The sequence below is a fragment of the Sebastes fasciatus genome, chromosome 1 (genome assembly GCF_043250625.1).
Source record: "Sebastes fasciatus isolate fSebFas1 chromosome 1, fSebFas1.pri, whole genome shotgun sequence".
Taxonomy (NCBI): Eukaryota; Metazoa; Chordata; class Actinopteri; order Perciformes; family Sebastidae; genus Sebastes; species Sebastes fasciatus.
The window spans coordinates 41,174,924-41,200,253 of NC_133795.1; the positions used below are offsets into that span (position 1 = coordinate 41,174,924).

Below are 25,330 nucleotides of genomic sequence, written 5' to 3' on the forward strand. Positions count from 1 at the left end.
GGCTCCAGACAGATTTTATTTGTATTTGTTTTGCCTTAAATGGCTCATTTGATAGTAAAGGTTGCTGACCCCTGACTTAGACTATGCTGACGACCTCGCTTTCCTATCACATCTACCAAGTCACATGCAAGACAAAACATCTAGACTACAGAAGAATGCGAACATGCTGGGACTTAAGATTAACATCAAGAAAACATAAGTCATGCCCCTAAACATGAAAGAACCACCTGTCATAGAGCTAAATGAACAACAACTGACATGTACGTCTTCTTTCACATACCTCGGAAGCCGGGTAACATCAGATGGTGGAGCCGACCGAGACATTATGTCTAGATTAGGAAAAGCAAGGGCAGCATTTCTAAGACTTGGAAACATCTGGAAGTCAACACACATAACTAGAAACACCAAGATAAAGTTATACAACAGCTGTGTACTATCTGTACTTCTATATGGTGCTGAGTGCTGGAGAATGACTGAAAGAGACATAGGAGAGCTTTCCAGCTTTCACAACACCCGCCTCAGAAAGATCATGAGGATATTCTGGCCTATAGGAAGAATACAAAACATGAACTACACAAAACGACAGACAGGGTGCTTGGACATGGAAACAATATTGATAAGAAGAAGATGGAGATGGCTTGGACATGTATTAAGGAAACAATCTAATGACATGACAAAAGTGGCATTGGGTTGGACACCGGAGGGAAAACGCAAAAGAGGGAGGCCCAAAACAACCTGGAGACGAACCATCGAAGGAGCAGTGAAGACGAGAGGACACAGCTGGGACAGCATTGAGAAGAAAGCAAACAACAGAGATGAGTGGAGATGAGTAGTCCTTGCTCTATGTGCCACCAGGCACAACAAGGACTAAGTAAGTAAGTAAGTAATAAACAGGAAAAAAAGACTTAAAGCTTTAAAGGTAAAATATGCAATCATTTCGTAAAGGAAACAATGTATAGACTGATACAAAAAGAAGCCCTCTCAATCACCCCTTCTGCCCCACTAGTGTGTGGTGGTGTCTGTATCTGCAGAGACCATGCAGCCCTCTGCCTGGATCTACCCTTTTCTTCTCATTTTGATTTACTTGAGACGCTTCTGGGCGTCAACAAACAGCCTTTCGGTCCCATGTGGGGTGTAACCCCCAGCCAATAACAGCATGCAGGTCGCGCAGGTCATCAAATACCGCCGCTTTGTCACGCCCCTTGGCGTCTGATACCGAAGCACAAGCCATATAAATCAATTTATCACAAGTGCCCCTTTAGCTTGGTCAAATAGCCTACAAAGCGGCCATATTTCAAGGATGAGAACAGGTTACGTGTTCTTATGTGGATGTGCTCTAGACAGTGACCCGACTCCTCCCCCCCCGTCCCCGACCGAGAGCAGCGCTGCCACGGCTGACAGAAGTCTGCCCTTCATTCAAAATCTGGCAACTCTGTACCTTCCCGCATTTGTGAACGTAACCGTCGTGAAACAAAAATAACGTTTAATTTCTCCGTTTTACCACTTTGTTCTCGCTCACGCCGCTCCCTCTCTTCATTCAATCTATAGCTCGCGTGACCATCGCTGCTCTCTCTCTCCCTCGCTCATTGAGTCGAGCAGGAGGGGCTAACTTTGAATGTCGTGTGTTTAGAGGTGTTCACCTTCAGTATGTTAAAATGAGTGGCTTCTATTTTCTGGTCACTCCGTGTAATAACACCCTCTACCTCTCTAGTGTTGTGGACAACTGTTCAGTAAAATAACTCTCCCGCAGTATAAAAGTGTCATTTTGTTTTTCTTTAATCTTACAAAAGTTGGTTCTTAAAACACAAACAAAACCAAAGACACAGAACATTCAAAAGATATACAAGTTACAACCAAATCATTTTCAAAAGCATATTTACAAAATTGAATTACATATATGATTAGTGCCGATACCACACCATGTGTTGTCCAGTGTTGGTGGCAAATTGCGTCACTATTTCATCACTAATCCCTACAGGCCGGTCTGGCCTGCAGTCTTAAACTGAACATACCACCCATTATTGTAGAATTTGTTGCAGAATATAAAAAAAAAAGCCAAACATGTTAACAGAAAATAAAGGGGCATTAAAAGAGAATAAGAAGACTCAACACTTACAATGAATTGGCCCTAAACAGCCGAGAGAAAAAAAAAAAGCACCAGTAGCTTTGGAGTAGTTTGTTCGATGCATAAAAACACAGCAGCAGACTAGCTGCTCTTTATATTGGTCAGAACGTCAGAACGTCTACAGCCCACTTGCATCTGTTGTGACCGACATAACTGAGTTGTTGCTATAAAAGTAGGCAGCATTTCCCACTTTGCTAACTTCCCAAAACAAAAGCAATGAGCCGCTTCAAATCAGAGTATAATTGACATAATACAGTAAGCTGATAGTAAGGCAGGTAATCAGATGATACGTTGCTACATCACTCTGAATACTTGTAGATTAGTTTATATGAGTCTGCAAAACTATTTGAAGCAATAATGCCCCTCGTGTAAAAGTTGTCGAAAGGCATTCTGAGAAATAAGATACGTCTAGCTAAAGTAGACAAGGCAGGTTGAGGAAGTTGGTAGTTAAAGACTTAATGATAAAATATCATCATAAAATCACTGGCAGAATGCAGTTGACATCAGAGACTGACGGGATGTGTGGGAGAACATCAGAGTGAATGTTTCCTTTAATATCTGTAAGTCAATCCGACGTTTATCAGCCAATCAAGCCTGACTTCGGTCGGGGGGGGTTGGTCAAAACAAAACAAACAAAAAGACCAAATTTTGGGGGTCAGGCTCACGGACTATAAGGGCTGGGGGCGATTCGTCAACGTAATCGATGTCGTCGATTACAATTGTACGTCGATTTGCATAATGTGAATCGGCAGGCCGCAAAAATGGCTGAGCCCCGTCAAAGCACGGATTCCCCCAGGAGAACAAGCTGCACGATCCTCTAAAGTGTGGAAGTATTTTAGACAGAGACTCAACGATGTGGTGCTCTGTAAACTGGAAAGAGCAAATAGGAAGTGGCTTTTCACAGCAGATCAGCTGCTCTGCATGAACACTTGAAGCGAAAGCATCCCGGAGCACTTTGTTAAAGGTCCCATATCATGCTCATTTTCAGGATCATACTTGTATTTTGTGTTTCTACTAGAACATGTTTACATGCTGTAATGTTAATAAAAAAAACTTTATTTTCCTCATACTGTTACCCTCTGTGTTAAACGGCTTGGGTCCATGTGAACTTCCTGTCAGCTGATGACATTCACATACACTGCAACCGGAAATAAACTGGGACACATTTAAAATGTTTACGTTTAAATCTGTGTAAAGGGTCTATATATTGTATATTTGTGACATCACAAATGGACAGAAATCCTGACAGCTTGTTTCAAATGCAGTTTCTGAATACGGACTGTGTGTATTTCTCTGTGGATTGAGTGTTTTGATACTTTCACAGTATTTATTTAGGACTTAAGCCTGCTTTATAATAAAAAAAACATGAAAATCTCACTTTGTTATAATATGGGACCTTTAAGATGGCAGCAGTTTACTTGTTGTCCCAACCCAAGCACGAGATATTAGGGTTATCAACACGCTAGACGGATTTCTCTTACACTTAACATTGATTTTCTAAATGTTTCTTCATCGCCCACCATGTTAAAAGTAATTTCGTCACCAATGCTGTTATGGTAACGTAACATTACAACATGCGTCATCTAACAATTATGTCCCTTGCCCCACACTGATGCAAAAATACATCTGCCAGTGATTATCTCAACTGCATATAATAACTCTAGTGATTAAATCAATCCATGTCATAACCATTTTAAGTTTTAAGTCAAGCACTTATGTAAAAATACTGATTCTCCAGTTCAGAGGAAGGGATGCTATGACATACAGTGATTAAATGTGTGAATGTGTCAGTCCTTTTGAATTTTCCAGTATTTTCTGATCAGACATCTGACAAACAGGGTCCATCTATCTGGTTACATTTGTTTATTTTTAAGAGATGATTGAATAAAATATTGAACTATTAATCAGACAAGTTTTTGATATTTATTTCCAGTTTAGCACCTTTAACGTCCAGTCTGTCTTCTAAGGTTTATCTGCACAAACAAATTAGTCAAAAATCAATATTGTATCAAACAGCAAAGGATACAAAAATAAAAAAACAAAAAAAAACAAATAGAAAATATTGTGACTCTGTTTGAGTTGAGTGATTGTTTTCTTTTGGTTTGATGCTTTGAAGGTGAAATGACAGATTTCTTGATGTTAAAATCACAAGCATTTGTAATTTGAATTAATATCAATGTGCTATCTCAATAACTATCAAATAATATTCAAAATCACATGATCAAACTATGACATTTTCATCAAATGTACAAAAGTTTAGAGGTCATTGTTGTTGCAGTCCCCGGCTCACCTTTCAGCCAAACACATGACCCTGTCTCTATAGCGAGGAGTCACAGCAACCGCTACCACAATTAGCAGTTAGCTCTTGTTAGCTAGAGCAACAACAATGTCAATACAATAATACAACACAATAAAGTAGTTCTCGTTACATGGCACCTGAAACCGGTGGGGGGGATATATCAGGCAGCAAGTGAACATTTTGAACTTTGAACTTTGTGTTGGAAGCAGAAAAAATGGGCCAGCGTAAGGATGTGAGCGACTTTGACAAGGGCCAGATTGTGTACGTGTCTTTAAAAAAAGCGGTTGCTAACAAGTGACTAATGTTAGCTTTTTACTTCTGGCGATGGCATTCCTTCAAAAATCATAAAAGTGGTGTTTATATGTGGAGATTATCTTGCTGAACAAAATGTGTAAGTATCATAAACATGTGTTTAGAGCTTATTTTCTACAATAATCCAAAAGCCAATGGAACAATCCCATTGGCTCTTTGTCATGGAACCCAGGGCGATGCTCACTTGGTTTGGCGTACAAAAATACATCATCCCTTCAGCACTCTATTGATGGGGTTATTTCCTCTCTTATTCAGAACAGTGTGCACTAATTAGGGCCAAAGCACGAAAGTACTAGGAAACCTATTGCTTTTTGTAAAGATTATTTTTCTGTTGTGGCGTTTTTGAGGAGCTTTGGATGCACAAAAATTGACGAAACTTGGCACACACTTCAGAACTGGTGAAAATGGCATAGTTCTGCAGTGATTGGGTTTGGGCATGGCCAACGGGCTCCATAGCGCCCCCCCCAAAACGCAAAATGTTTGGCTTAAACACTCACGGAACTTGCCGCATACATCAAAACTAGGGATGCACCGATACCCGATACCAGTATTCGGTATCGGGTCTGATACTGTGCTCATGTACTCGTACTCGCAAAACGGCTCCGATACAACGGCACCGATACCACTTTACGGCAGCGTGACGTTAACCTCTCGTCACCATCTTTTGGGTCCTATTGCACGCACTCACGCTCCACCTCCCCGGCGGTGAGGGCGAGACGGGCTGGTGGTGCGCCCGGCCCTGCGGGGCTGTGATCTCACGTCAGCCGGAGCGCGCCGGCCCTCACTGTCATTGCGCCACAGGGTTTTGCTTGCACCCCTGACTCGCACGCGCGTTAGACTCCTTGGTCCGTGTTTCGAGACGGGTCGGGTGGGTTGCAGACATCGCCGCAGACCCCTGGCGCCTTTTTTACGTGGGCCGGGCACGACGCAGTTGGGGCGCACTAAGGACAGTCCGCCCCGTTCGACAGTCGCACCGGGAGCAAGGGGCCCCGTCCCTCCCCGGCAGGCAGAGAGGGCGCAGTGAGCACTTTGTCCACGGCCCCGGGAAACCCCTATGCCCCGAGCCTTTCCAAGCCGGTCGCGGCGCACCGCCTCATGCGGGACTCCCCAGCCTGTTGTGTGTCGCTCACACCCTCCAGCTGGCTGTTAACGAGGGTCTTTTGGCACAGAGAAGTACTCGTATCAGGACTCGGCATCGGCGAGTAGCCAAATGTAAATACTTGTACTTGTACTTGGTCTGAAAAAAAGTGGTATCGGTGCATCCCTAATAAAAACCTGTGAACATTGCGAGAATATACAGCGATTGGGTTCGTGAGTAGCGGGGTAAATAGCGCCCCCTTATGCGTGGAAGGCCTTAGTTGGAACATAGTCTGATATTCAAAAGATTTGGTACCCACATTGCTCATCATTTCGGACGTATTTGCCATCAGCTTTCATTAGCTCCGCCCAACTAGAAGTTGGCCATTTTGAATATTGAGGGATTGCAAAGCATTTTATGCAAACTTTTTCGAACTCCTAGAGGGTTTATCGGATTTGTTTTGGATGTTATAGCCCTACATCTAATGTGACGCTAGATTGCGAAGGAATAGTCCAAGATACCTTGAACGATGAGGTCATAGATCATGTGACAATATGGCATTTTAGGCACTTCACAGGTAACTCCCAGAGGATTCAATAGATCGATCTCAAATTTTGCCGATACGGGGGGTTACGTGATCAGCTGACAGGAGAGAAGGCGGTGACGACACCGCTGTCATGAGAAGTCACTTAGATTATGTGATTATGAAATAAAACCTGACTTTTGAAAAATGAACTCTCATAAAACTGATGATTAATAATGATATAACAATTCATAATAATAATAATAATGAGTTGAGTTTCAACAATTTCTCCAATTATTTCACAAATTGTTGGTTCATTTATATATTTTACACAATTTATTCATATTAATATCCACTTCATAATGTATTTTTTTTAATTCATTAAACACCGGGGGTTTCATAGAGGGTACTTTGTGGGCCAGTGGCATCAGAAATCATGAAACAGAAACAACAGGTTTCATTGTTGCAGTGCAGCAGAATCTGCTTGTTTTGCACTACTGGTCAGTGTTGTGATGTCTTCATTGATATGCTGGTACGTGGATGTGTTACCTAAACACAAACCGAACTAAAGGATAGAAAGTGGGGCTGCAGCAACATATTGTTCTGCTGATATATGAGGCTGACGTCGCAACCCTGCCTACTAAAAAATGACATTCCCATACAACTCAATAACATTTTGAGGGAAACATATTTTCTTCCAGATTACAGTCGCAGTTTTAAACATGTGGTTAAAGGGACTGTTGTAACTTCTTACACGTATAAATCATTGCGGGTCGGTGTCCCATGCGCGCTTGCGTGTGGCTACGCTGTTCAGACTCAGACTCCAACACAAACTACACGGAAGCACCAAAACCACAAAGTTATATCTAGTGAAGCCCGTCTGTTAAACAGTGTCAACTCTTCCTGCTTCAGCCCCCCCGACCGCGGTCAGAGGACACAGAGGAGACCGTAGCTTTGGTCTCCAGGACCAGAGTCTCTGCTGTACTCTGCTCCTCTGCCTGCTGCATTCACTCACACACCGCGCTCGTTCTTGCTCTCTCGCTCCACCTCTCACGTGCATGCGCGCACACGTGCGTTATCGTCTCCGACCAAAACTCCGGTGTCTCCCCTGTTCCTTCTGACCGCGGTCGGGAGGCTGCAGCAGGAAAACACAGAATCAGCATTGATTCATGGAGAGACCTTCGTCTGGTCAGCTAACATTACTGCCAAGCAGCTGAAATATAGAGTGATATTGTGCTTTTAGCTGACGTGTGTCTCCTCACTGTGTTGAGTGATGCTCGTTCATGTCTATGTAGAGCGAGCATAAGCGTGAGCAACAGGACGCTGACTTTCTTTGACTTTACGGCCACAGGTGTCGCTGTTAACAAGACATTTCTGATTCTTACATAGAGTCCCTTTAAATTTTGTAAATTGAAAGAAAACAAAACCAAAAATGCAACAACTAACGACTTGGTTATGTTTAGTAAAAAATTCACGGTTTGACTTAAAATAAGTATGTTTTTTACGTTATTGACGTCACAGTCGTAAATTAAAATAAGTCAACGTTGACTTCTGGTTTCACACGGGAGATGACCAGCGGCCTCCTGGGTGAAAGTTTTGTGATAAACGGAATCTGGGAGAAAATACGTTTCCCCTCGAAACGTAATTGACAGTGCAGTTTTGTTGTATGGGAATGTCATTTTTAGCAGACCAGGCTGGACACTGACCTTAAATCAAATATTGTATATCAAGCATTCGTGCTATCAAACACTAGCAAGTGTAACCCATACCTGATGATTACTGTAATCAATAACACTGTACTCATATTTTGTCGTAGTAAAGGTTAGTGTCTTGTGAGAAACAGCTTTTTCGCTCCCCTTCAACATGTGCAGTTCATACTTAAAACTGGTGCCTCGCACCCCTGTTAAAAACCTGAAGTATTATTTGCATTGTGAGAGGCCCTGTGGTGGATCTAGTGAATCCCGTTGATGATGTGATTGTGCTGCAGCTCCTGTTCACTGTTGTGCAGGGTGGGATTCACCTCCTCGTCCGTCAGCCGAGCGTTCTTCCGGATCTCCTCCAGGGAGTAGTCCTGCACCAGGCTGCCGTTCTCAAACACAGTCACCAGCAGGTCCTGCAGAACGCAGAGCACACACACACAGATGAATCAGGAAGTACGGGACGATGAAGTTTAATGACAAAACTGTTAAACACATTCGGGGCTGTATCCAATTTAAAAAAGAAACGACAGAAAAAAATCTATGATTTAGTTTTAAATGTGCCTCATAATTCTCTCCAGATACTGGATTTTGTCAAATTTGGTGCACATGAAAACGTGTTTCATGGCAGCTCAAGGGACATCGCTTGAGTGTCTTTGCTTGAGACGACACATTTTTAACAGAAAGCTTTCACTACAAACTAAACTGCGGGCCATGGGCCTGTAAAACGGTGATAATCCTTATTTAACATCAGTGAGAGTAAAGTGCTGGGACTGACCTCTTCAGGCTTGCCCGCCCCTCTCTCTATCGTCTCTAAAAAGCCATCAGAGTTTTTCCTCAGTGATAACCGACCCCTCTTTGACCCCTTGGATGGGTCGGTCACCGGCTGCTTGTACACGTCCATCTGAAAGAAACACACGCAGGCCAAACTAGTTCAGCGAAGTGAAATCAGCTGCTCCAAATGCTGGTGAGCTCATTGAAAACCAGGATTACTGTATCTGTGCCATACAGGGAAGCAACTCTGATCACAGATGGAACAATTAATACCACGACAAAGCCGTGGTATTCATGCTGTGGGAGGTGTAACAGGTAGTAAGTACAGGAGCTTTATAGCTGACAGTTAGTTTGTCACAAAGGGAAGATTTGGGGTCTTGATTTTGTTGTTTTGACCTCATTCCTATCAGCTTCTGTAATACAATGAATGACAAGAACAGATGTACAGTATTACACAAGTTCCCCTTCTAAATAAGTGGTTTCATAATTGCCATAACTTGACATTTGTTCAAAACCTGTGTGATTGGACAGTTCATGTTACTGTGCCCCGAAAATGTCTGAATTGACTGAGTCAAATGGTGTCGTAACTATGACACACAATTACTAAACCACTTCTTTGGAAGAGGGATCTATTGCATTACAGAACTGTGTGTTTGCATAATAACAGTAAGTATGGCAGAAGGTCAAAGCTGAGCCAGGATGTAGCTCTGCAAGGTCTACTTCCTTAATTAAGTCTGACTCAGTCTCAAATCTATAAAAAGTCTATAAAAGTGCACATTTAGCTGGATGATGACCACTGTTAGTGTTAAAGGACAGGTTCACATTTTCTTCCAAGTCTGTGTCACATGCAATTATGGACACTGGAACAGGTTTTGCTTGCTGCTCCTGTTGGTGGCCGATGGTTAAACTCTAAAAGCAGAAGGCCAAGTTGCAGCCCTGATTAAATCTCTGAAGGGTTTACGCCCGGGCCACACAGCGCGCTTCAGGCTCGCCTGACGGCAGCGTCACGTCGTGGCCGCGTCATGCCCACCTAGGGTGTTCACACTAGACGCGAGTTACCCACGTCTCGGGAGCGTCCCGGAGCTACCTGTCAGCTGTGTTTTTGCTGTTGCTGACAGCCCTTTCTTTCTACATAGAGTTTGCCTTTTAATGGCCATTTAACTTCATAATAAATGTGATTTATATTTATTTAAGACAAAAAAGGGTAAGAACTGTGTGGTAATTTGTAAATATTATTAAAAACAAGCAAATAAATTCATACATAAATATTAATATATAGCCCATATAAATCCCTCTTTTCTGTCAGTGAAGAGGGATTTCTGTGGGCTATATATTAATACAAAAAAATAAATACATACATTAGTAGTAAGAGAGAGCCTACAGCAATCCCTCTTCACTTTGACTGGCACAGTTTTAAACAACATTTCCAGGGGGTTTCGGGTTCCTGTTCTACAGCATTCCAGGTTGCGGCTTTTATCGAAAACGACTTAATTTACATCTGGGGCGGGACAGCAATTTACATTATAAATGCTGATGTTCCGACATCTCAGGCAACTTGGAGCTTTTCACCACCTTGTTGCTGAACTGCGCCTTGATGGAGAAAAACACCTGAAGTATTTCAGAATGATAAATATAAGTAAAGTGTTTGTTTTTTTATTATTATAAAACAAAGCAAAATAAACAGTTTCGTTATTTGTTAACCTTTAGAAAACGAAAATTATTATTAAATATCTTTAAAAAAATTAAATAACACCTCTAAAAGAAAGAACAATAAAGTTACGTGGTGTTTGTTGAGAGAGAGAGAGAGAGAGAGAGAGAGAGAGAGAGAGAGAGAGAGAGAGAGAGAGAGAGAGAGAGAGAGAGAGAGAGCATCGGAAAAATACTGCCAACTATCACCTGATGTTCTTGTAACCTATTAACCCAGTCTATTATATGTATAGCATATGTAGGGTTTCTGCTATGACTACTACAGTGTTTACATAATTAAAAGCCTGTACTATATTAACTTGATGGAAACCTGCAAGCAGACAACTGCTTTATTTAGAGTATTTCAGAATAAAAGCATTGTGTTAATGAATGAATGATTCTGTGCACTAAAAACGCTAGAGGACTTTTATTTTGAAATCTAGATAGGAAGTGTAAAATATTGATGGTCAGTGACATATTCTACAGATGTCTAGACATGGAAACTGTAGTAATCTTGCTGGTATGATGTTCATATACTGTCAATAGATCACCTTCACTGTCTGTTGCTGCTGGGAGACGCAGCCGAGAGGTAAGCGGCTAGCGTGAAAAATAGGCGAGCCTTCTATTCTATAAAATAGACGTGCGTCTGACGTGCGTCTGACGCGCGTCTGACGTGCGTCTCATGCGGGCAGTGTGTCCACTCTAACCTGTTAACATGGACGCCGAAATAAAAAACAACACGCGACGTTGCCGTCACGCGAGCATGAAGCGCGCTGTGTGCTCCAGGCTTTAGTGTTAATCATTTCACCAGACAGGTCATATTAACAATAATCTGTTGATGTTCATCTGTTAATGCGAGTTAATGTTGCAGCGTCCAAATCAAACCTGAACCCTCTCACTCACCCCCTTGCCGTTTGTCTCCACGTAGCTGCACTTGAAGGCACAGTTGAGAGTATCTCTGTTGAGCTTCTGAAGCAAAGAGCTGCCACAGCCGAAGAAGATGTTCTCAGCACTCCAGCCTTCATCAGTCAGCTTCTGAAGAATCTACGGAAAAAACAAAGAAAGTTGGTCTCAAACCGTGAATAGAAGGTGTTCAGCTCATCTGGGAGAGATGCAGACATTACTTCAGAACTGCCGTTTTTCCTCTTGTAGTCTGAGATGGTTCTTAGTCCAGCCCACATGTTTCTGGTGCTGGAGCCCTGGTAGTCACACTCCAACTTGTCCCTGTATTCTCTTTTTGCTAATAGCTCTCTGGAGCGCATACCTGCATTTCCTGTACTAACCAATATCATCCTGAGTTGTAGGCAGCGGTCCGTGCTTTAGGTTTAGCACGGACTTCCCCGTTAACCCACGGCTTCTGATTCGGGAATGTCCGTACAGTAATCGTCGGTACGGCATCATCGACACGTTTGCTGATGTAACATCCGTGTATGTGTTTATGTGGTCGGGGGGGTCGAGAGAAGTCTCTGTGAAAACCATAACGTTACAGTTCTAAATATGGAAAGACATTCTGCTCCGGAGTTCATCCAGCTTATTATCCAGTGATTGGACATTAGCTGGAAGGATACTCGGCAGAGGAGGCCGGTTTTCACGTTTCTCCCGCCGGACTAGGATCCCGGCTTCCTTTGTCTCCTCCGTATTCCAGGTACATCAACAGCTAATCCCAGCCATGGATATTCCCTGTTGTTGGTTGATCGTGATGAAAAAGTGCCGTCCACCAACAATCTGATGTGCAAAACTTGTTCTCTATCATGTTGTATTAGTAAAACGTGTTCTCTATCATGCTGTATGATAGAGGCTCGCTTTGGTGGTACACTTGTTGTGAAAGAATCAAAGATAAGTACAAGATGAAACAAAATAAAACAAGAACAAGAGTGAAGTTGAGGACGAAGAAAAGTTGAGGTTCCCAGTGTGGACGAGCATCAGTGATGAAAGTGATCATTTGACTGTATATTGATATCATACCAACAACATTACTACAGTTTCAATGTCTCTATCGGTAGAAAATGTTACGGAGATGAAAAAAAGTAAAGACTTGTTTTTAAATCAACACTTCCTGCTTTTATTTCGAAATAAAAGCCTTCAAGTATTTTTTCTATGGACAGAATTCCTTCATTTGTTAACACGAGGCTTTTATTCTGAAATATGTGCAGGACAGTGTTGTAGAACATGCAGTGACTTGGACAGCTCCATGAATGAATATAGTACGGGGTTTTAATTGTGTATTATTACTATTATTTACAAATTACCACACGTTTCTTAACCTTTCTCCGTCTAAAATAAATATTAATTATATTTATAATGAAATGAAATGGCCGTTATGAAAGACAAACTATGTAGAAAGAAAGAGCTGGCAGCAGCAGCTGCAGCAACAGAAACGCAGCTGAAACACAGCCGCCACGCGACGCAACCGCCACTCAACGCAAAATCCGAGCAACTGCCACGCAACGCAGCCGCTCCTGACGTTCCCATTGTGGATGAAGAGGTACCTAAAGCCCCTATGTGAAGAATTTCAGTGTGATTGTAGAATCTTAAAACTTTTCAGTTATTAATTACAGTGAAAGTTGGCGTATTGTTTCTTGAATTTTCTTCATTTGGGTCAGGTAAGAATGTTTCTAATAGCTGAAGTAATGATCAAATCAGGGAATCTGCAACAGGAGGGAATATAAAAACTTCATATACAAAACAAGATGTACAGTATAAAGTAGAGTCAAGATGATCCCAGAGCAGTACAACAACCACACTTGTTCTCACCTCTTCCACTGAGCGAAGGTCGATGCCGTCTCCTTGAATGATTCTCAGGTAAGAAGGCAGAACCTTGTATCCCACAGAGTTCAGAGAGCAGCCAAAACACTCGTCCAGAATCTTGATGACCTACAGGTGACATTTCAATGGTTTTATTCAGTTCAGTTCAGTTCAGTTCATACATGTAGGCATCAGCCATGCTAAGTTGGAGCAGTCTGAACATCTTACAACCTCAGTTAATCGACATTGAATCATTTACTAGTAATCACCAGCAGTATTGAGGGAGAGCGCTGTCGACGGCACTGCTGCACTGTAATCCTATCGGGGCAAATTTATTTACCTCGATGAGAGTTTCCGCGGGGTCTCCGGAGTCCGGCCGGATGACCAGACACGAGTCCTCGCTGCGCTCCATGACTCGCTCCTTCAGCTTGTCTCCCCAGATGTGTTTACAGGCGTTGAAGATGTCGTAGCTGTCGCTGACCACTGACACCGGCCCCGAGGGGAACTGCTCGAGGACTCGCTCGAACGCCTCCTTCTCCCTGTTCCTCCCCCAGGAGATGATGGTGCTGGATGACAGGAGTGAAGTTATGAACTCAGTCTTGTGGTAATAGAGATATTAATACTGGTCGTAATATTCCATTGGAGATGCTACTCCTGTGTTTCCTCACAGTTCACTAACAACTCAACTGTGCAAATTAGTGACATTTATATGTATATATATTTACAGTAAGAATGTTTGATTTTCAGCATGTATGTAGTCAGAGATGTCCTGAAGTCAAATATATCAGTTATTGTCAGGAATTATTTATTATATTTTTTCCAGCAACACAAAAATCAAAGAATAAAGACATTTCCTTCACAAATTAGTGGTATTTTCCCTTTAATTTATAAGGGACATGTAATGTTTTATACTTCTGGTGAATATAATCCAATCAATCTTATTTCCATAGATGTATTTTGTAGATACAGTTCCCTTTGTTAACACCCGATTTTGAAAAACCAGACGTAATCACACGTGTTTACTTCCTCTAACTTCTCCAAGGTGGTCTCTAGCTGTATACAGTGTATATAGGCCACAGACTACATTTATGATATGCACATTCTAATCGGTGATTTAGATGAATATCACTGTGTGTGTGTGTGTGTGTTTTATACCTGTGCTCTGCTGCTGGGATGGAGAAGCCAGCCATCGGGCAGCTGTAGTATCTCTGAGCCATCAGCAGCCCAGCTACTGTGTCTGTACTGCAGAAGTTAACCAGGTGAGCTGCTCCGCCTAACGCTGCAGACTGGAGAAAGATGGAAACCATCAATCACTTCGCTGTTTAAAACCAAGCACACAGTTTAAAAGGAAAATAATTCAGCGACCACTGATCAGTTACAGGGTTATTACATCCTGATTGTTTCTGTGGATTTTGAGTCAGTGAGCTTTTTAAGCTGGTGGTAACATACTGCACGACAACTGATCTTAGCCCTGATCCTAGACCATCATGCTATGTATCACCACTTATAAAAAGGTGAAAAAGATATGTTAGGTAGGTTACCGGAGCACCAGTCAGTAACAGCTTCTTTCCTCGCACCGCACATGTAACCTATCACTGTTAGGGGTGTGATGAAATACCATGCCACAAAATATCGCGATATCAAAACGTGACGATATGCATCGTAGAGACGGAAAACTGAATTGCGATATCAGGGCATCATAGGTACATCTAGTCATACAAGCACTGATCTGCATTCTCTCGTCTTTTTCAGTACTTTGTTTGAACAGACGAGGGCGCTCTGAGTTCAGACCAGTAGGTGAAGCACCGCCCCCACCTCACCATCGACTAGCTTTTCTTTTTATTTTACAGACATAAAACCCATTTAGTTCAGTTTTGCGGCATGTTATCAATAGATAGTCGGACGACGGACGCTTCAATCTGACAGTGAATGCATCTTAAGGAGTCAGCTCAGAGTAGCAGGTGTCATCATTCATCAATTCATCAATTCATCATTCAAGTTGTTTTCAAATTATTGTTATAATATCGTGTATCGTATCGAGATCGTGAGCTGAGTGGATCGTCAAACCCCCTAATCCCTGTAGAATATATTGTGTGTAACGTTTCTTGTTCATTGTTGTCTGGGATGTGTGCCCCCTGTGTAATGCAGAGTGCCAGTGAGCACAAACATTTAATTTTATTTTTAATACATATAACAATAAACTTGAACTTGATATTCCTGACATGATTTTTGTGCTTCATAAGTGACTAAGAGGACTGTCTTCCATCCAGTACTTTTGTATTTTCAATATTTCTCAACACATTTTCTCAACAATTCTGATGAATAAGTGGGTGTCTGATATGTTCGACAGCAATCAGAACTAAGCTGAGCTGATAAAGGTGCTCCCAGTTACTAATGAGAGGAGCTCCGATGTAACCAGTGACGCCGCTGATTCAGTACACAGACGGACGATGCGCTGACCAACTCTTTAACGACACGCACAGACAATAAGGATAACACTGCATTGACACTAGTCTCCCTTCATGTTATCATAAACACACTGCTGCTGCCGTTTAAATGTTCACATCAACCTTTAAAGGTTCCATATCGTGCTCATTTTCAGGTTCATACTTGTATTTTGTGTTTCTACTAGAACATGTTTACATATTGTAATGTTAAAAAAACACATTATTTTCCTCATACTGTCTGCCTGAATATACCTGTATTCACGCTCTGTCTGAAGCGCTCCGTTTTAGTGCATTTCAACGGAATTGCAACGGAATTGCGTTGCTAGGCGACAGTTTGGGTCCATGTTTACTTCCTGTTAGCTAATGTCATTAACATACACTGCAACAGGAAATAAAATTGGGACACATTTAGAATGTTTATGTTTAAAACCGTGTAATGGTCTAAATTGTATATTGTATATTTGTGACATCACAAATGGACAGAAATCCTAACGGCTTGTTTCAAATGCACAATTTCTGAATACGGGCTGTGTGTATTTCTCCGTATATTGAGCATTTTGATAGTTTAATAGTATTTATGTAGCACTTCAACCTGCTTTATAATATAAAAGACATGGAAATCTCACTTTTTACAATATGGGACCTTTAAATTGTACCTATGAGAATTTTATTTTAGAATCCTCGTACAATGAAACCCTTTCACCTGTTTAGCGGCTCAGCTCTACACAAGATGAATAACTGAATTCACATTCCAGCTTTATGCTCATTATGTAAGACTTTCCCTCTGACTCTCATTGAGTCCTCTTAATCTAACCTTTGTGCCTTTAATCAGTAACGTGACCATTGAGATGCGGTGCAATAATTTGATAACATCAGCATGACACAGCCATATACACAAAGCAGATATCACGAGATGATCACTTGTTTCATAGGCCATGAATATGTCAACGATCTGTGAAAATACAAACCAGTTATTCACACAATGTTAAGGCATTTAGGTGATTCTCTTATCCTAAACCAACCATTTTAGTGCATGTAAGTACAGTGCAACATCAGTGGTGACAAGGTGCAAGAGACAGAGATAAAATGAGAAGCTTTCTTCACCTCAATGCTGGTTTGTCACTAAATAAAAACAAGGACAGAAAGTGTCGCTGACCTCCTGTGAGGAGACTCCTCTGTAGCCAAAGTCGTGCAGTTTCAGGTCCAGACCTTCCAGGCTCCCCGAGGTGGCCTTCAGGTGCTTGGCCAGGATCTTCTTAAACTCCCTGGATATGGTGGCCACTGTGATGGGATACCACATCTGGACCAGCATGGTCTACAGTCAGCAGGTGGGGGGGAGGAGGGGGGAGAAACAAGAACAGACAGTGAGTGATCAGTCGGTGAGAAGAAGAGGAGTGAGAGGCCAGAGGGCCAAAGTCTCTCACCTGAGGGAGTAACTGTCTAAATCTCTATTTGGAGAAGTTTTAAAGGAACAGTGTGTAGCATTGAGGGGGAACTATCGGCAGAAATGGAATATAACAGTAACTAGAATGGCACTCGGAGAGCGCAGACCTCCACCAAGGTTGAAGTTTTGTAGCCTACAGCCTCCGACAGACAAATAAGAAATAAGAAGCATCCCATTTATTTATTGATGTTACAGTTTGTCAGTTTTTGATATTTCGTCAGGCTGGAATTGTTATATTTGATTAAGATTAGGTAGGTAAAGGGCTGCACGGTGGTGCAGAGGTTATTAAATTGTCCGTAGATGTGAATGTGAGCGTGAATGGTTGTCTGTCTTTATTGCCCAATTCCAATCCAGCCCCCCCCCCCGCCTCTGTGGTATAGTGAACTCTGTTTTTAGTCACACTCTCAGCTCAATGAAGCTCCTTCTGTAAGGTGGAGGGGATCAATACAGCAGCCACTTTGGGATGAACTTCCCTCCAGACTTTATACCCTATGACATCACTAATTTTAAAAAGCATTCATTCATTTTTCTAATTATTACTCTGTTGTTAAAATGGCATTACATTTGGTGAAGAGCGCATTATGACTTGTTTAGGACTTGAGACTCAAAGTTTAGGACTTGGCACTTGACTCGAGACTTGCCCGTCATGACTTGGGACTTGAGCACAAAGACTGGAGACTTGTGGCTAAAACGATGCGAAGCGATGACTTAGTCCCACCTCGGTCATTTGATCACTGACATTGACATAATGAACATGCAATTCCCCTGGTCATTTTTGGGTGTAGCCCCGTAGTAAGTAAGAACATGTTGTCTGACTAATCTGCTACTTCAACCCTTCCATCATCTAAAAAGTCTAACACTAAAAACCCATGTCTGGGTTTACCTCGATGTAGTTGGTGAGCCAGAAGAATTCGGGATCTGTGTTTTCCACGGTGAAGAGCACGTTGCCTCTCGGTATAATCCTTCCCTCTGGGACAGCTTTGATCCGGATCGGAAGACGGCCGTCGTGTTTCTGACATGGTAACGACAACATTTACTTCAGGTTAGATGTGTGACGATGAATCCGTCTGGACAGACTGACCGTTGGAACTCTCTCTGTATACCTCAAGGATTTTCCTCCAGCTCTCCTCGTCGAACACGGCCTGTTTGAAGTGCATCTGGTAGAAGAGCTTGGCTTCCTGAATCTTCTCCTCTGTGACCACCGGGCCTGTGGAGAACACAGCAGATTACTACAACCTCAGTCACTATGGGTACCCACGAGTCTCCCCTTTACAGACATGCCCACTTTATGATAATCACATGCAGTTTAGTTTTGTTCACGCAGTATAAATGTGTCATTGTCGCCTATTCTAAAAATAATTTCTTAGATCAGAGGGGGAGGATGTGAATGTACCTATGAGGTACTTCTTCAGCAGATACTGAAGACCAAAGAACACCACTTCATTGAACTGGGAGCCTTTCTTGCGTCTGCATTCAAAGTAGGAGTAGATTTTGCTGACATTTGGAGGATACTGTTTGTAGTGTGTGATCTGAAAAACAAGAGACAGACGGAAATCAAGCACAGCCAGCAAGCCGCAGGCAAAGTCTCGAAAGCAGATCGGGCTAACCGAGTCGGATTTAAACACATGTTACGACCCCGAGGTTATATGAACATTTGTTTCTGTATTTTGTGTATGTGCTGTAATGTGCTCTGTGCTGGATCTTTTTGTTCTCTCTCTCTCTCTCTCTCTCTCTCTCTCTCTCTCTCTGTGATGTGTGTGTGTGCGTGTGGGTGTGATGAGCTGCAGGTAAGCTTGGCTGGGTGGCTGATTGGGTGTAGGTGTGTAGGTTGATCCAGGGAGCTGATTGGTTCCAGCCTCAAGACACCGATTAAAAAAAACTGGGTTCCCTCAGTCCCCCAGGCCGGGTCATAACGTGAATTGGGGGCTCGTCCGGGATTTGAACCCGGACCTCTCGCACCCCAAGCAAGAATCATACCCCAATGTAATTCTGATAATCACTGTTAGTATGGATAATATTTACTTATCACTTTCTAATTGTATCACGCCACACGAGTTGTATTGTGAAATGACATGAAATAAAACACCAGTAGGCACACTAATGACAACCTGAAAACCTGCTCAACGTGATGTGTGTACAGCCAGTAAACATGTTTCCTGGATCCATGTGGGAAGAAATGATGACAGCTTAAAGCACAAGTCTCTATTTGTGCTCTTACAGCGCTAATTGATCACATTATCAAAATGCCAATATGATATTGATATGTTGCCCACCCCTATATTGAAGAGGCATTCTCTCATTAATTAATTAATTAATTAATATTTCTTATTAATGACTAGAACAACTTGACACACAGTGCTGAACTCACATCTCAAATTAATCTTCAGGTTCCCAGCTTTCAGATGATGTAAACCACTTCTATGTGACATCTACTGTTGACCTGCTATCTCCCCCTGAACATCCCCTGTCCCCCACCCTGACCTCTCTAAAAAATAAAAAGAGGGTGGAATGAGAAGGTGTTAAACTAGCAGAAGTGGAATTGGACACTCCCTAAATGAACTTGCACCATGCACTTTAGAAAATGAACTATAGACTTTTTAAATAGGGCCCTAAGTGTCCTTAGACGACATACTTTATGTGACTAAAAGTGAATCATCAATGCTCTGGGACTCTGGGACAAAAAAAAGTTTCAATAACTACATGGGAGGCAAATCAGGTGTATGCCAAACATGAAGGACTAATTTCCAATGAAAAGACAGTGTTTACTCCTTAAAAAAACTCATGTAAAGTAGCCCTGTAAGCCCCGTGGACTTTCAAATGATCTCATCACAATGTCCGATTCTTTTATGTGATTGTGATAACAGAAACACTGGAGGAATCCTCTTGGCTGTGCTGCTGCTGCTGCTCTGGACTTGTTTTCAGGGATCCTCATCGCTAATAAATAAAGACTGGTTGGTCATCATCCAGACCTTTGACATTTGTCTGTAGTGCAAACATTTGGATGGCATCTAGCATTGACATCTGACATTTAACTCCACTAAGCTGAGCATTAGTTACAGCATATACCAACACACCCTGCCCCGAGCAGCGGAATGACTCACTGCTGGGTTTAGGTTACACATTGACTGAAATGAAACTGAAAGCTTAACAGCCAATGGAAGGTTGGACTCTGTGATGCACAAAACTTCACTGTTATGTAAGGGAAAAAAGGTGTGAATTACTGGCTATGATCCACATCAGAATTCATGTTCACAAACACGGTTTAGATACGCTGTAACCTAACCGTACCATTCTTTCCCACTTAAGACAGACTGTAGTTCAGAGACAATAAAGCATTTATTTAGTGCATCTACTGAATCAACCCTGTCTCCTAAAAACTATGTTCCCACGCAAAGCAACTGTCAATCGACGGCCAGACGGAGGCAGCTCAAACTCTGTGAGGTATCTGCAGTTATGTGTTTAGCCTTTCTGTGTACAGCTCTGTCAAATATATTGCAATGTTGTTTTTGTGACATGTCAATCACTTTTCCTGCAATGTTAACAATTTTGGAGAGCTTGTTTTTTGCTCTTTGCATTCAAATCGCTGTACCATGCTGTGATGTTAAAGGGACTGTTTGTAAGAATCAGAAATTGCTTGTTAACAGCGACACCTGTGGCCGTTAAGTCAACGAAAGTCAGCGTCCTGTTGCTCGCGCTTGTGCTCGCTCTACATAGACATGAACGAGCATCGCTCAACACAGTGAGGCGACACACGTCAGCTGAAATTGATATATTGCCCAGCCCTATATTCAAGAGGCATTCACTCTACATTATTCTGCTTCATTCTGCCTCCTATTCAAGTTCTCTCTCCTTTCCCCCTCGTTCAAGAGAACACACTCAGAATTACTTAAGTTGCCAGGAAAAGTCCAGAACAGGCGGTGTCTTTACTGGAAGCAATATTAAGAGTTGTCCTCTAATTAAAGGGACTCTATGTAAGAATCAGAAATTGCTTGTTAACAGCGACGCCTGTGGCCGAAAGTCAGCGTCCTGTTGCTCGTGCTTGTGCTCGCTCTACGTAGACATGAACGAGCATCGGTCAAAACAGTGAGGCGACACAACGTCAGCTAAAAGCACAATATCTCTCTATATTTCAGCTGCTTGGCAGTAATGTTAACTGACCAGACGAAGGTCTCTCCATGAATCAATGCTGATCCTAGTGTTGGCTTTTTCAGTGAGTAGTGTGCGCGCATGCACGTGAGAATGGAGCGAGAGAGCGAGGTGTGTGAGTGAAGGCAGGCAGAGGAGCAGAGTACAGCAGAGACTCTGGCCTTGGAGACCAAAGCTATGGTCTTCCCCGCGGCCAACACTGTTTAACAGACGGGCTTCACTAGATACAACTCTGTGGTTTTGGTGCTTCCGTGTAGTTTGTGTTGGAGTCTGAATCTGAACAGTGTAGCCACACGCGAACGCACATGGGACACCGACCTGCAAGGATTTATACGTGTAAGAAGTTACAAACAGTCCCTTTAAATGATAAAATGCTTTCAAGCAGGCTTCTGTACACCAAAGCTTCTCACACTTAACTCCACTGAGCTGAGCACAGATATTCCAACACAGACTGCCCAGCAGTGGAATGACTCACAGCTGGATTTAGGTTATGAATTGATTGAAGTGATACTGAAAGCTAAACAGACAATGAAAGGTTGGGCTCTGTGATACGTGCCACACAGCTACAATGCAATGCAGAAAAACACACAAATGTGTCTTACAGGTTTACACAGGACAGGACATCCCAATGCATTTTTTGGGCCCCTTGCCATTACTGAGCCCCTGAGTGTGCAGCTGGTAGATGTGGCCCTGCATGTAGCACCAAGTCATTCAATAGGCTCCTGTAGCAGACTAAAAGCTGCTCACTGAGACTTCATCTAACTTCTTCAGCTGGTTTATGGATGGTTTGAGCAGATGTGAATAATAGACGTGTTTACTCATCAGTACAGGAAAATGTGAAGAACAGTTTCGATTTGGTGAAAACGAAACTTAAACATTAGACTTCACTGGTATCGGTTTACAGATACCAACCCATATCTTCTCAGATACGGTTTCATGGATTCAACTCTGATTAAATGCCAACGGCTTGAACTTTACCCAGTAATATACACACTACTCTACCTACTACTCTAGCCCTGGTCCTGGTTTTAACAAACTGCAGAGAGCACTAAGAACTGTACACACAATAAAGTGTATTCTACTGCTAGGTCTTACTTTCAGTTTTAACACCCGTAACGTTACAACCTCTAACTATAGTCACTAGACCGTAGAAACATTCATCTGAGCAACAACGCAGCGGTGTTTCTCCTGATGAACACGGGTTATAGACAAACACTGAACAGAAGATGTAGCGATCTGTGTCTCAATATAATCTCATTTTATTAAATGTATCCGGGAAACAATAAACTTAACATTAAAAAAGAGACATGAGGACAGAAAGGTCAACTCACCTTGTAAGAATCCGTCGCCAGCAAGAAATTAAAATCCTGAGCTGCCATTGTTGTTATGGATGAATGAAGAAATGTGTCTTCAGTGTCCTCACAGAGACTAAACCAGAGAGACACCCGGAAGACAGACCAGACCGATCTGTGGAGGAGACAAACCTCAGCGTCGAGTGACCGAGTGACCGAGATATGAAGCCGGTATCTGTCCGGTGGAGTCAGATTGAGACGTTACAACAGCAGAGAGAGCAGTGGAGTCATCAGGAGGTGGAGGGTTTGAGGGTTATTGTAAAAGGGGCGGGTTTCAGCCAGTACGCATGGCCATGCGCACGTCGTACCTCTCATGGTACGTCATGCTGCGTTCAAGGACAGGCGTTTTTATTGGAACAAAGATAAAGGAACACTCCGACATTTTGGACACTTCTTCTTCTTCTTCTTTTGCTTCTTCTTCTTTGGGGTTTTACGGCAGCTGGCATCATTTATGTTACATTGCTGTCTCCGTCTGTTTTTACCCGTCCACTAACCCTACTCTACTACAGTATCTTAAAGGTCCCATATCGTGCTCATTTTCAGGTTCATACTTGTATTTTGTGTTTCTACTAGAACATGTTTACATGCTGTAATGTAAAAAATACAACTTTATTTTCCTCATACTGTCAGCCTGAATATACCTGTATCTACCCTCTGTCTGAAACGCTCCGTTTTAGCACATTTTGACGGAATTGCAACAGAATTGCGTTGCTAGGCAACAGCTTGGGTCCATGTGCACTTCCTGTCAGCTGATGACATTCACATACACTGCAACCAGGAAATAAACTGGGACACATTTAGAATGTTTACGTTTAAAATTGTGTCAAGGGTCTAAATATTGTATATGTATGACATCACAAATGGACAGAAATCCTGAAGGCTTGTTTCAAAAGCTCAGTTTCTTCTGTGTGTATTTCTCTGTGGATTAAGCGTTTCGATACTTTCACAGTATTTATATAGAACTTAAACTTGCTTTATAATATAAAAGCCATGAAACTGACGCTTTTTACAATATTGGACCTTTAATTAATCCAGTGTTAAACAGAAACCTAAAAATCACTTCTCTCCCCTCCCCTCCTCCGCATACACACTCAAGTAGTCTGATGTTCTCCTATTAAACCCCATCTGGTGGCTGGGTATCATCACTGCTGCCCCTGTTGCCTGTCTGTGGATTCTTTGATCCATCTGTAAAAGTCTGTACATGATCACTGTACTTCCTATCCCTGTGGTTGTAATACTCCTGGACTAGATCTGCTGTCTTATTTCTGTGCTTAATATTCAGTAGTTCCATGTCTACATTAGCATTTTGCAGCATCCAGTACGTTCTCTCAGGCCTCAACACAATTGGACAGAATTAAATCCTGTGAATTTTAATTTTTTTCTGCTATGCCCTCTCCTATCCATCCAAAACTTGTTTTCTTTGCCTTCTCCCTCTCCCAACAAGCCTCCATTTTGGACAGTACGCTTGATCCGTGGATGTTTAAAGAGAACTGGACACAGCGCAAGGCCCCAGGAAGAGCGCCAGGCTTTGAAGAAAATATCTTGTAGTGGCTAAATGGAGGTACTGCAACTTCTGTGTCGGTCACATGATGCCATGGGCCCAGAAAGACTTTTTCCCATTGACTTACATTGGGAAAGTACGGAGCCCCCCTCGACCTCTACGAGAACATTTTATTAACTCGTTCCCTCAAGTTAGTAAGTCAAGGGAACGAGTTACCTCATAGTGCACTTCCTCCAATCATTCCTGTAGTCAAGTTATTGACTTCGGTAAAGTGTGAAAGATATTGACAGATTCAAACTTCCCGGATCAATAACTCATAATCGAAACGTTGTTAAAACACAGAGGGCTCTTTCTAACCGTAGTAAGGTAGACAACGAGCTACAAGCTCATTTTAATCACAACGAGCCTTTAGTCCTCCGAGCTGGACACATTACATTGGTCTCTATGTGCAGCCGGCTGTGAGACGAGTGGTCAGGGACTGTCTACAAAGTGCAACGCTGAAAAATATTCAATAACTTCACTGTTATACAGTGTAGTACCACCAAAATTACTTCACACATCAATGCTCTCCTCATAATTGTACTACAACACTTAGTTTGGAAAAATATGCTTTTGCATAATTTTGGTGAATTTTTAATGGGATAAACATTCAATAACTTCAGTATTATACAGTGTAGTACCACCAAAATCATATCACAAGTCACTTTTGACAACCAGCTCAAATTTGATAAACACGTAAAAACAGTTATTCAGTCCTGCTACTTCCACTCGAGGAACATCGCAAAAATACGCCCACTGTTATCCTTTCAGCCGTTTGAAATGGTTGTTCATGCCTTTGTGTCCTCCCGCTTACACTACTGTAATGCTCTTTATTCCTGCTTAAGCCAAGGCGCGATTACCCGGTTACGGTTAGTCCAAAACTCTGCAGCTAGACTATTCCCTAAGACCTCATCTCGCTCTCACATCACCCCGGTTCTGATGTCACTTCACTGGCTTCCGATTAAATTTAGGATTCAGTTCAAGACCATGCTCCTCGTCTATAAGGCATTGAATAATCTTGCTCCAGGGTATATTAGTGATTTACTAATGCCCTATACCCCCACTAGGCCCCTTAGGTCCTCTGAACCGTCCCTGCTAGTTGTATCCCCGTTCGAGACTGAAAACACGAGGGGACTGTGCGTTTTCTGTCCTGGGTCCTAGG

At 42.4% G+C, this 25,330-nt stretch overlaps 1 protein-coding gene across 1 annotated transcript; it reads right to left on the reverse strand.

The window, feature by feature from the left end:
• Positions 1-1,762: 1,762 nt before the first annotated feature.
• Positions 1,763-22,900, reverse strand: nampt2 (nicotinamide phosphoribosyltransferase 2). Its single transcript, XM_074649110.1, has 11 exons — positions 22,608-22,900; positions 18,524-18,659; positions 18,234-18,337; positions 18,014-18,142; positions 16,843-17,001; positions 14,395-14,525; positions 13,580-13,805; positions 13,249-13,368; positions 11,398-11,538; positions 8,813-8,938; positions 1,763-8,450 (listed from the first exon to the last, which is right to left on the reverse strand). Exons 1-11 carry the CDS (start codon positions 22,653-22,655, stop codon positions 8,289-8,291), a joined length of 1,482 nt encoding a protein of 493 aa, XP_074505211.1. The 5' UTR covers positions 22,656-22,900; the 3' UTR covers positions 1,763-8,288.
• Between the last annotated feature and the right edge of the window lie 2,430 nt (positions 22,901-25,330).